Genomic DNA, 12,353 nt, shown 5'->3' with positions numbered 1-12,353 from the left:
TCCTGGTTTGACATGACAGCTGGCTGCCACAGCAATGATTCCCCCATAAGGGAGGGCGGGGAGTTCAGGTAGGGGGAAAACGAGACTCCCTCTGCTCCCCGCTGCAGAGCTGGAGATCCTGTTTACATGCACAAGGCCTCCGTCAAGGAGGATTTACTTAGCCGCAATTGTGTTTGTGACAAGAGGCTTGACAACACAATCAGGCAAGATGGTCTCTAAATAGTTCAAGAGGCCCATGTGGTCCCAATGGCTCGGGTTCAAATGCGATTTGCCCTGAAGCTTTTCTTACCTCCCCGTCTCCATGCTGGAGACGAGAGGTCATGGCAGCCATTCAGGGCCTGGAAGGAGCCTCAGTGGGGCTTAGCATCAAAGTCTCACTGTCTGGGTGAATTTGTTAGGTGAAGAATTGATGGGGGTGGACACAGGGGCCTCAGGCCTTAGTTAGATGGATTACGGCTGCAGTGGATCAATTTCCCCACTCAAGCTGCAGAGAGTTAGCCCAGCTCCAGACTCCACGTTGTGTGTGTGTGTGAGAGAGAGAGAGAGCGCGCGTGGGGTGGAGAAATGATTGGTGGGCAGAGGAAGAAGAGGAGGGCTGTGGTGCATCTAAACTCCTTGGATCTAGCTGAGCCCCTCCAGGCAGCCGGGGCTACGAATTCATTCTGCAGGGGCCAAGAGGCAGAGGATGGGATCAGCAGCGGAAGCCGGACGGGCGCACAATGGGGAAGAGACTGAAGAGTTTACGGGGTTTCGTTTAAGTGGTGTTTTTCCAGTTTTCCCTCCCGGTACGACTGAATTTCCCCTCCCTTGCCCCCTCAGGCAGGCGCTGAACAAAGGGCAGAGCTCTTTGTCTGGAACCAGCCAGGCCCCTTGGGAAAGCAGCCCAGGGCACCACTCCGAATGTTGGCTTGGAGATGGGGTTGGAGAGCGGGGGAACAGGGAGGCTGTGGAAGCCGGCGGGGCTCACTTGCCAGAGGCGGGGGCCACTTCTCAGCCTTCCCGTGACCCTGGTGCTGCAGCTCTACCCCTGCCTTTGGGAGAAGCTTTGGGTCCCAGCTGCAGCAGCGCTGGGCAGCAGCAAGGAACTTCCCCAAGCTCCGTTGCAGGGTCTGGAGCATCTGGGTGTGAATTCGTGGAGTGCTGACCCTGCTGCCTACCCAAGCACATGCAACAATTCAGCTGGGAGATCACCCACCATCTTAGGGCCCAGCAAACCCACCGTTGGCCTTCCCAGCTCAGCCCAGCATGAGGAGCTTACAGCAGGGAGGTGGAGAACATGGAACACAGGACAAAGGACCCGGTTTAGGATCATTTGCTGGGGCACCTGGTTACTCTGTTCTCATCCCATCTCCGGCTGCAACGAGACCCCAGGATGCCCAAGCTCAGTCACTGTGGGACTTGCCAGGAGGAGACCAGCCAATCAGACAGGTGCTTTCCTGCTTTCTGGAAGTCCATTTGCCCTCTCCCAGCGGGTGCAGCAGGAAGACGCCAGCCCCGTGTAGGCACCACAGCATGCCATCTCCTGGAGCCACTCATGAGAAATCCTCAGCTGTGACATGAACACCACTGCGCACTCCAGTTACATGAACCGCCACAGGACCGGCCCTTTCACGTATATATGAGGATGGACTCCAGCATTGGGAGGTCCTGCCCCAGCATTAGAGCTTGCGCGTCCCTTGATCACAGCATTCAAACAGAGCCTTCCCCTTGAAGGCAGGCTAAAGCGAGGAAATTCCATCTGAAGCCACAGCTACAAACCATCACAAGGCAAGCCAGCCTCTACGCAGGCATGAGCAGGCAGACCTGAACGGGAACATAGAAAAAGAGGAATAGGGAAGCCTTACCTGTGTTACCAGCTCAAACGTGGCCTTCCACGCTCATTTAACAGGAGCCAATAGTTTAGAGATAGCGGACCAGAGCTGTTACATTACCCAGATCTGAGCAACGCTGGGGTTCACTCAGGGAATCACAATCTGGAATTCAGCTCTTTGGGGGGGTGGTCTCCCCAGAACCCCAGAGGTAGCCCTGCTATCCAGCTTGCTCATGAATTGCCTTTCGTCACTTACATTTGCCAATACTGATTGCCTAAAGCTCCGGGAGGAAGACCGTGGTCAGCAGCTACGTTCCTCTGGCACGCCAGAACGCTCAACAGTAAGGGCTTGTATTTACGTACAGCACCGCGTTTGTGAAGACACTCCTACGGGGCCCATTGGTGTAGTTAATCCACCTCCCCGAGAGGCGGCAGCGGGCTCCTGTCGGCAGTGCTCTGCCAATAAAGGGGTTAGGTCAGGAGAATGACATCTAGGTCTGTAGTGCAGACCTGGCCTAAGTGTAAAACTCAACTGCATGGGAGACAGGGCTTTCTCCAAGGTCGGTCTGAGGCTGTGCAATGGACTCCCGCAGGAGCGAAGGACCATCCCAAACCTCCCCACCTTCCACTCCAAGCGTGCGGTGCATTTCTTTGAGCTGCCTTCTCTAACACAACCACAGAGCAACAGCTATATTGAAACCCACAACCCATCAAACACAAGACACTTCTCTGCACCTGCTTCTTTTGGGAGAGGATGAGAGACCAAATAACCCAGGACAGATGTGTGGCCCACTGTTCAAAGGCACTCGGACAAGGGTGGTGAGAAGCGCAGTATAAGAACCTAGATAGACTAGGAGAGGGGGGCCAGCAAGCCACTCACCTCTTTCTAAATTCACCTGTCAGACAAGCAAAATGAACTGGGACTGCTTAGTAAGACCGCTGTAAAATAGGGATAATGGTACTGACCTACTTTCCGCTCACACACATACACCCCGCTCCAAACAGTTTACAATCTAAATAGATAAGACAGAAAGGAAGGTTTATTATCCCCTATTTTACAAGTGGGGAACTGAGACTCAGAGAGATTAATTGACTTGCCTAAGGTCACACAGTGAATCTATGGCAGAGGTGGGAGTTCACTCCAGATCTCTCAAGTTCCAGGCCAGAGCCTTCACCACAAACCCATCCTTCCTCTCAGATGATATTTTTGCTCAGACTTTCTTTTGCAAGACATGACCAAACTCACTCCCCCCCAGCTGCAGGTGCCACATGGACTGTGCGAATAGCCAGCACCGCAAAAGGCAAGGTGAGGAGGACTAAGGCCCTTGCATGATTTCTCAGCTGAAGTCAGTTATCCCTCCAATTACATCTTTATCGATAGCTCCCCGGGTAGAGGAAGCCACAGAAGCCCATTAATCACAGGCATGAATTAAGGCAGTTAAATTATACAGTCAAAAAAGCAGCAACTCTCCCCCAGCACAGCACTGACCGGGACAGGCAAGACCCAAACCACTGACTCCTTAAGTCTGAAGCAAGGTTTACGCTCAGCCGCAGACAAAGCCTATAAGACAGAAAGATCCAAAGCATCCATGCAGATGGCGGAGCCCCTGCCCCGTCTCCAACACTTTAGACATTGAACAGATTCTGCCAAGCCAGACAGATAACCCCTTCCAGTTCCTGGGCTCCCAAAGTGTTTGCACTGTCAAGTTCCTGGGCAAATTTCCAGGCGATAACTGATAACAGAGAAAGACGGGGAAGTGGTTGGAAGAAGGGGAGCGACAGAATTATTGCCATCTCTGCTGAAACCCCAAGCAACTGAAGTAAAAATGTAATTACGTTGTTGTTTTTTTCCCCTTGTGAAGTGAATTTAGCACTGGTGCAAGGCGCTGGACTCGTATCCCCACACGCTGGGGAACAGCGACTAAAAAAATAAAATCAAAAAAGCACAGAGCTGGTAGTGGGCACGCACCGTGGGCTTCCCCCCAGCACCCGGCTAAGCTGTCTCTGCCTGGCGCTGGAGGGGCCCCCGTCGAGACGAGCTCTTTCGCCGTCACTCAGCGCAGGCCCAGCGAGGGTGGGGCAGAGAAAGAAAACGGCTGCTGATTCTTTTGAAGGGGGGTGGGGGGATATTTTGCAACCCTGGCGTGAAATGATTCTAAATACAAAGCACGGCCGCCTTCCATCCCCGCCGGTATCTGCCAGTGATGCCACACGCACATACCTAGATGGGACAGGCTACAACGCAGGACAAAACAGGCTGGATTTCCACCCCAGAGCACCGCGACTCAGGGGAAAGGGAATGGTCAACAGTCAGCAAAGCAGCCGAGGCCTCAGTGATGGTCTCTCGTGAAAGGCTACCAGGATCCGGTCAGGAGCCCGCCTGCATAGACCTGAAGCCACAGCAAAGCACCGAGGGCAGGAGAGAGAGCGCCCCAGCGGCCAGACAGAGTCAAACTGTCGGATTTACGGCTCTTTGGGATTTAATCGGCTAACTGATTCTCAATGCAAAAGAGAAAAGCTGCCTGCAAAGCAAACACTGCCCCCACTCCTTTGCCCAGCCAGCCTCTGCTCTGCACACCCTATATTTATGGGGCTGCCAGGCCAGAGAAAGTGATTTTTCTGATATTTAATTTATCAAATGGCTCTTCCCCCTCGTGCATCGCGGCAGGTTTTATGGGTCCATAAACAGGCGCTTAGCGCTCTGCCTGGGCCCGGTTGGGGAGGGACCCGTCTGGCTCCAACCGCACTCATCAAGCCAGCGGGAGATTGACCAGCAGCTCCCAAAGCCATCAGCAGCACTGGCATCCATCCCCGAGCCCTGGTGAATAACTGGGAGGGGTCCCCTGCGGGCTGGAGACACCCCAGAGGACAGCATGCTGGTCAGAGGCACATTCAGGCTCAGAGCGGTGGGGGTTAGTCTCCCTCTCCCAGCAGGAGTGTGGGGGAGACGGTGAGGTAGCCTCAGGGTTTAGGAGCAGGCCAGGGGCTCCCCAAGAGCGGCAGGTCGGCACACGTGCTTTGATCCAGGACGCCACTGAGCTCGGCTCTCTTCACCCCAGGGAAAGGAACAGCGACTGCCCCTGGGGTTCAGCCTGGTCTCAGAGAATATCCATGGGAAGAAAAGAGCTTCTTGGGGGACAGAGCAAATAGTGAGGATGGGCCCTTACGCTGCACCTCACATCCTGAGTGGCCCCCTTGGAGAGAGATTGAGGAAACCAAGGCACAGAGGTCAAGGGAATTGCCTCAGGCCATAGGGGCTAGATCAAAACTCCCAGGTGTGGGGTAAGTGAAGCAGAGAGAAGGCCATTTACCCTTTCCCCATGCCTGGGCAGTTACAGTGGGGTGGGGGCAGGTAGGGAGAAAGGTGGGATCTGATGTCACAGGTGCTGGGCCGGATTCCTGGCTTCCTGTGAGAGCATGAGGTGGGGGGAGGAAGAGAGTTGAATGCTGGCTTCGTTCCCCGCTCTGACATCGCCAGTGCTTTGGTTGTGGAGCGTGGGGAAGGGAAGTCCGCGCAAGAGGAGAGACGGGGGGAAATGTCCCCCGAGTGGGGCACTGCACGTCTGATTAGCACCCGGCTAACAGAGAAACAGGAGGAATCAGATGGACTCATCAGCCCATCCAGCGGGGTCTGGTCCAGGACCTGCCCCAAGGGTATTTAATTAGCAGTCACGTGCAGCCGATGGATTGGGTTGTGTACAGTGCTGAGCACAATGTAGGCACTTCAAAAACCTGGCAGGCCATAAAGCAGCCTGGGCCCAGGTTGCCGTGGTCCCCTAAGCAGGAGCTGGGCAGTGCCACAGAACCACCTTCCATCCTTTCCCTCTCAAACTCGTTGCAAGTCACACGTGAAATGAGCTGGGTGGCCTCAAATTAGTTCCTCGCAAATGCATGCCCATGCCACAAAGCCGGAGAGCATGCCACGCTTGGCACTGTTTTCCCAGAAAGTGCCAGGACCTGGAATCAGAAGGACCTGCCAGAGGGCAGGAGGGAGCTGCGGGGACACAGCGGGGAGGAGGCCTGGGAAGGAGGTATCTGAAGGGGCAAGGCGCATTGACGGGGCTGTGAGGGGGAGCCCAGGCCGCTGCAGGTCAGGATTGCAGTGCAATGGGGGATGCTGGAACCACACCCATCTGTACGTAGCCCCTCATTCCCACGACCACCAGTGTTCCCGCAGAGGGATACATGCTCCGTGGCCCTCCTGAACAGCAGAGCTTGCCCAGCACTGGGGGGGGGCCAAGGGAGCTCTATTTGAACTGGGGATCCTCTGGACACTCAGTCTTATCCTCAATTTCAAAAGGATTCTTGGGGATGGGGACAGGGGGGAACCTCTGGTTTTCCTGTCCGTGCTTTGGAATTTTCAGAGGAAGGCCCAGTTTTATTCTCTCATCCTAGCCCCCCAACACTGGGCATGTGGGGGTGGGCATCATCCCACCATGGAGGTTAAAAGGCAACTTCATTTTCCGGCCATTCCTTGCAGCGGGGAACCCGAACGCCAAACCTGGGTCCAAAATTTGGAGCCAGCTTCCTCCAAGAATCCAGGGTTTCAGCTCAGCCCACCATGCCTCATGCTTTTTAATCGATGATCGTAACCACAAAGGCTTTCGGAAGAAATATGGACCCTCGTTAACCTCGGTTATGCAAAGAGAACATGGAAAAAATTCACTCATCCCACTGGACCAGGCAGACTTGACATGACAGAAATTGTTCCACAGGAGCATCTTATTGAGAATATTAATGACACAAATGGAGTTTTAACGCAATAGGGTCATTTCCCTTATCTAAAGAGAAACCCGGACATGTACCAGAGCAGGATGTGATGCAATGGGAGATTGTGAGGGAGGCGGCATCAGGAGGATAAGCTCAGCTTTCCAGGATTTTGGTTTGCTGCTTCTCTATAATATAGTCTCATGTCTAGCTGGGTATCACTGTTTGGAAATCAAGATATTATATTTGAAAAAAAAAAAAACCTAACCTAACCCAACCCAAAAGAGCGTTAGGGCTTCAAGATAAAAATACAGAACCACAGATCCTCAGCTGGTGTAAATGGAAGTAAACTCCCTGGAGTCAATAGAGCGATGCAGATTTGCAAGAGCTGAGATCTGGCCCAGAACGTAAAGCAGTAACAACCCCGAAGAGCGGCACTCTGTGTGGAGCAGAGTTGGAGAAAAAGCAACTGACAGCGCCTGCCAGTTGCTGTGTGCTCTGTGAGTACAGTGCATATTCGCAGCGCTCTGACAAGGTACCCCTCCCAGGAATGCCTGCCTGCTGATTGATGCCATCACCACCCCGCACAATCGACTGCTGCCCGAGAACAATGTACGTGACATCGCTAATTCAGTGTCACGACTTCGTGGCCGTGAGGGGAGCTGGGGAGGGCCAAAACTCTTGTATAAAAAGAGAAAGAGATTCCATCCCCCCCTCCCTCAGTGTCTTTCAATAGCTAGCAAGTTGTGAGAACTGGGAGTGGGAGGGGGTAAGTGGTTTAAGGCTACTAATGGAAGAGGTCCGCCACAATTAAAGGTTGTGAGGTAGGACAAATACAACCACATGGGCAAATTACAGTACGGGTGTCTGTCTAGCTCCATTCTTCTACCGCTCCCGCCCCGTGGTACCTGATCGCCCTGGCCTCACCAACCCTTTAACTGGATTAGGAGACCCAGGTACAGCCCAGGAGACTCTGCAAACGAGAGCCCCCATCCTGCAAAGACTTGCGCACATGCTTTACTTTAAGCCCGTGAGTAACCCCACGGACGTCGACGGACTACGTCTGAGCTGAAAAATTAAGAATGCACCCAAGTCTGCACAGAATGGGGGCCAGATGAGGGGTGACTGACGCCACCAGGTTCTCTGGCGCAGTCCCGTACACACAGGGCTGGGGAGTCGGTCTTGTAAAGAAATCTGCACCCCCCTCTCTCCACGCTGCACCCCAAAGCACCATAAGGGTGGGGGAAGCGTTCCAGATTTTTATCAGGTGCATTTGAAACGTTTTAGGCCCACAGAGAGGGCCCTCTTTAGGCACCCGCGTGAACAGTGTGCATTTCCACCTCCTGCCGGGGGACGCGGTGGAATGTGTCAGCTGGATGGGTTGGGTTATTAATATTTCAGAGCCCCGAGATGGGAGATACACCTACGTTCCTTTTTATTTTTGAATTATATGTCTTCTTGGGTCCAATTATAGATTAACGACATTTTATCTGGCATCTGTTTCTCTCCCATCTTCCTCCCCACCCTGAGAAAGCGAGAGAGAAAGAGAAACTAACATGCTATAATCGGCTGCATTTTTAGATGGGGTTATCTGTGCATTCAACCCGTGAAACATGGATAGGGTGATTGCACAGAATGTAGGGAGAAAATGAGACCTTTTTCCTACCAGGGAAATAGCATTGGGCTCTGGGGAAGGGGGACTCCACTGCGGCAAGGAGGGTTAAAATAAAGGGATAGCAGGGAATCCAGGAGCAGGAAGTCTTCTGGCTCCATCAGGGATGCAAATAACCCAGGGAATGGGAGAAAGTTAGGGTCGACATTTCTAAGCATCCAGCTGGCTCGCTGTCAAGAAAGACATTTATGACCATGGCAGTAAAAGGTACCCGATGCCCAGCTGCAAACCAGTTTCCATTTTGCCTCTGATGCCAGGAGGATACTCAAAGTGCTGTGAAAGCTGCAGTCAGAGCCTGACAGATTTTGTGCAGTGTTAGTACAGAAGAGAGCTCAAAGACGGGATGGGCCATGGTGACTCAACTTCCCCAGTCGCTCCAAGCCCTGGAGCCTTTCCCAAACTGGTCTGTATATCCTAGGGATGTGGCTTTACCAACAAAGTTAAAGAACAGCTCAAACCTTCACTCTAGGCTTGGCTGCTCCAAAGGTGCCTCCTTTCCGGACTGCTCAGCCCACACCCTATGTCCCCTCTCTCCAAAAGCACCTCCCACCTCTTTTATCCAGAAGAGGCAATGAGCCATCTGCCTCAGTGAGTCTGCAGAACCCACTTAAACCTTTCCCAGTTTGGGGAAGCACTGCCAGCCTGTTACCCATGCCTACAGGGGCTATTGGGCCAAGGTTTGTGGCACATTGGCAGGGGAGCCAGGGGAGCAGGAAGGAAGCTTGTACAGCTGTTGCCCATGCAGTGCTTAAGCAGAGGCCTTCAGTCTCTGAGCCTTTTGCCAGCAAAGACTTGAGAAAAAAGGATTTTTGTAAAGATGGTAAACCAATAGCTTGGATTATTCTACTTCTCGGGCAAGGTCTTGGGTTGTTCCTTTCCGAAGCCTCAGAACTTGTGAGCTTAACTATGCACTGAGGAGACAAAAGAGACCACGAGGGGGAGAATTGCTCCCTCACGCCTCCCGCACACTAACACGTCACCACCTTGAAAAGGGGCTTTCCCTGGCCATCCTGCCTGGAGCTCTCAGCACCGTGTGCCCAGGGCACCTCCTCCCCCACGGCCTCTAACTTGTCAGCAAACCAGCCACTCAGCTCTTCGTTCGACTATCCCACCCCGGTACCAATGCCCAGCGCACCTGGGGGACAACTGCATTATGGCCGTCGAATTAGCCATCAGTACTTTTCCCCCTACAAGCCGACTAAGATCCCACCTCTGGTCCCCTCCATCCCATCAGGCTAAATGGCCTAGCTGGGGTTTGCCAGCAGAGCGATCACAGGTTTAGAAGATCTGCCCGCGGCAGTTCTAGATGGGTTCATGCCACCTCGTCTCAAGAATGGGTGTCAGAGAAAAGGAGCCACACGGTGTTGCATCTTTCCAGGAAGGAGAGCAGACAAAGCCGCTCTGCTCCCTCTTAGGCCAGCAGAGAAATGGCGGGGGGGGAGGGTGGAGCCCCGCCGGCTCAGGCTGCAAGAGGGAAGGGAGGGAGCGTGCGTGTGTGAACCAGCGATTTAGCTCAGGGGAGAAAGAGAAATGAATCAGGCTGAGAAATAGATCACTGGGTCAGGGAGGCGCTTCTCCACGAGGCAGCTGCAGGAAGCAGAAGAGGCTCCAGTGATTTGCTTACAAGTGCATCCCAAGTGCAAAAAAACCAAGCATCAGGAAGCGATCCTGTACTTACCATCCTGCGGCGGTGGCGGTGGCGGGGGGAAATAGTTACCGGGCTTGTCTGCAAAGAAACAAACACAGGGGAGATCAGAGACTCCTCCAGCACTGGCACCAACCCTCCCGCCTCTCCGCAAAGCACTGCCCATGGTTAGAGCATGGTATTAAAAACTTCTCTAGGGCCCTTCACCAAGGATCTCAAAGCTTAAGCCTCACATCCGCCCCTGGGGATGTAGGCCCAGAGTGGCTAAGCAACCGCCCCCAGGTGACAGAGCAAGCCAGCTGTAATCAGGAGGAGAATCCAGGAGTTCTGGCTTTGCTGCTGAACTGCGGATCCCAAAACATCTTCACGAGACTCATTTGGCTTCAGACCTGATGATTCAGAGTTTCCTACCGAACTGAACCTCTGTGCCAGGCAACACTGACGAACCAGGAGCAGGCATTGCGAACTGGGGCTGTATGTCAAACCTGGCTCTGGCAAAGCCTTTCCACCATTCAGGGAGGTTATTTCTTGCTGCCTTGGGCAATTACGTGTCATTTCATCAAGGCCACCCAGCTCAGCTGTGATGCAAATCAAACTATTTATTACCTATCGCCCAAGAGCCTCCCAAGACACCAATTCATCAACACATTCAAGTTGATCAGCAACACGATTTTGAGAGCCACAGCCATGCATACAAGGAGGAGGCGTGGCAGGGTGGTGGTGGGGAAAACAGTAAGACAAATGGATAGCCTGAGCCATGGGGAGATGCAAGATGCAGACCATGTGACTGAAAAGGATCTAGGGCCTGAAGGATCCTACAGAATTACGAACCGAGCCGTGGGGAGAGAAGCCTAATAAGTTACAAACCCTCCCTCTGAAAATAAATCAGAACCTGATGGACAGAGGGGGCTTCTCCAAAATGCATTTTGTTAGCTCAGGGGCCTGCTCCCTTTGTCCCTGCCTATCGTATTTCCCCATAGAAAACATCTTCGCCTCCAGCTCCCGAATTAGGGTGGAGCAATCTAGTTACCCGCATCTTTCGCAAGTGGCTTGCCCAAGGTCAGAAAGCGAGACTAAGGCAGAGGTAAAAATTGACCCCGTGGCTCCCGAGGGCCAATCCAGTGCTGTAGCCACCAGACTGTCCTTCGAGAAACATTGTCTGGACCCTGCCCCATACAACGCTGGTTTTTAGCTACCGTTCACAGAGCCCTAACTGCACTCAGCTGGGAGACGCTAGCATTTCCGGATGCCAGGGATTTGTTTTCCCGGCCTCCCCATCTCCCACGTGCTCTCTCGCAGCAATCGTTTGAGACCCAGAGAAGTTTCCTGGCCAAGGGTACAGCAGAGGAACATTTGCTCTGAAGGCTTCAGAGGAAAGCCGCAGCCTGATGGATTTCTCCTCTCCGCGCTGTGTAACCAAGCCTGGTACCGAGGAGATGCTGGTACGGAGTGTTTGACACCTGTGCTGAGACACGCTCTGAGTGGACCTGGCAGAATAACGGAGTGGCCCGTACTTGCCACTAGCCCAGACTCTGGTGTCAATCACCACCCTCAGCCGCTCGCTCCCCAGAGCCAGCAGGACCAGCAACCAGGGGAGGCTTACGCCTCCTTGCACTCACACCAACTCTTGCTGACCTCTGGAGGAGGGACAGGGAAGAGAACAGGGATCCTGGAGCCTCTGGCCATCAGGCACACCCCACCCCAACAACACGCACGGAACAGCAGAGAGAGGGTGACGGGGAGCAGGGGATTAAGTGTCTTGCCCAAGGCCAGCCAGTGGCAGAAGCAGTCGCGTGGTATGGAGCTCACAGAAGCTCCTGGCTCCCAGCCCTGTGCTCAGACCACACTTCCCTTCACACACAGCCCTGGCAGAACCGTGATCACAGTAGCTGCCTCTCTCCTCCCTTCTAACAGCTGCCCTGACAGTTTCTCCTGTGCCTGGACCGTAGGGCCCCAGGCAGGAGGAAATGCAGCCCCTGCCCAGGAAGGGGAGCCTGCATTGCTGGGGGGGGGAAGCACGGGCCAAACAAACCACACTTCGGTTTCTTCCTCCAACAGCTGGGCTCGGGCAGCAGCTCTTGGGAGACAGAGCGAAGGAGGGGCTGGGACTGAAAAGGAGCAAGGATCCCAGCTCTCAGTCACACCCATCTCCGCTCCAGTGCTGGGCAGCGCTGGGTAGAGAATGGGCCGTGGGAGGGGTTCAAAGAGCAGCAGGACGGACCCAACAACAGGCCGGGAAAGGAGGGAGACCGGGCAGAGAGTCACTGGCTCAACTCGGAGATACCGACTGGCCTTTAGGAAGAGATGGCAACACCCAGGAGAGGAGGGGGAATCCCAGCCTGTGGCACATGGTGGCTATTGGGATCTAGGCTCAGACTGGGAGGGACAATCAGGAGTCCGGATTTAAAGCCCCCGCCCCCCCAACCCTCACAGATCCCCTCCCCCTCCCACCATAGACCCTCGATGCCCAGGGACACCTACAGTTATTGAGGAAAAGCACCACAGCGAACGCCAGGGTG

At 54.0% G+C, this 12,353-nt stretch overlaps 1 protein-coding gene across 1 annotated transcript in view; it reads right to left on the bottom strand.

The window, feature by feature from the left end:
* AGRN (agrin) overlaps positions 1-12,353 on the bottom strand; it is a 221,439-nt gene that overhangs the window by 97,616 nt on the left and 111,470 nt on the right. Inside the window, exon 4 of the mRNA XM_077837287.1 lies at positions 9,868-9,915. Coding sequence (XP_077693413.1) covers positions 9,868-9,915 — 48 coding nt within the window. The remainder of the gene's footprint in view (positions 1-9,867; positions 9,916-12,353) is intronic.

Source organism: Eretmochelys imbricata, chromosome 18, assembly GCF_965152235.1.
Source record: "Eretmochelys imbricata isolate rEreImb1 chromosome 18, rEreImb1.hap1, whole genome shotgun sequence".
NCBI classification, from domain to species: Eukaryota; Metazoa; Chordata; order Testudines; family Cheloniidae; genus Eretmochelys; species Eretmochelys imbricata.
The sequence above is the reverse complement of the archived record's forward strand: the minus strand, read 5'-3'. Positions and strand labels throughout refer to the sequence as shown.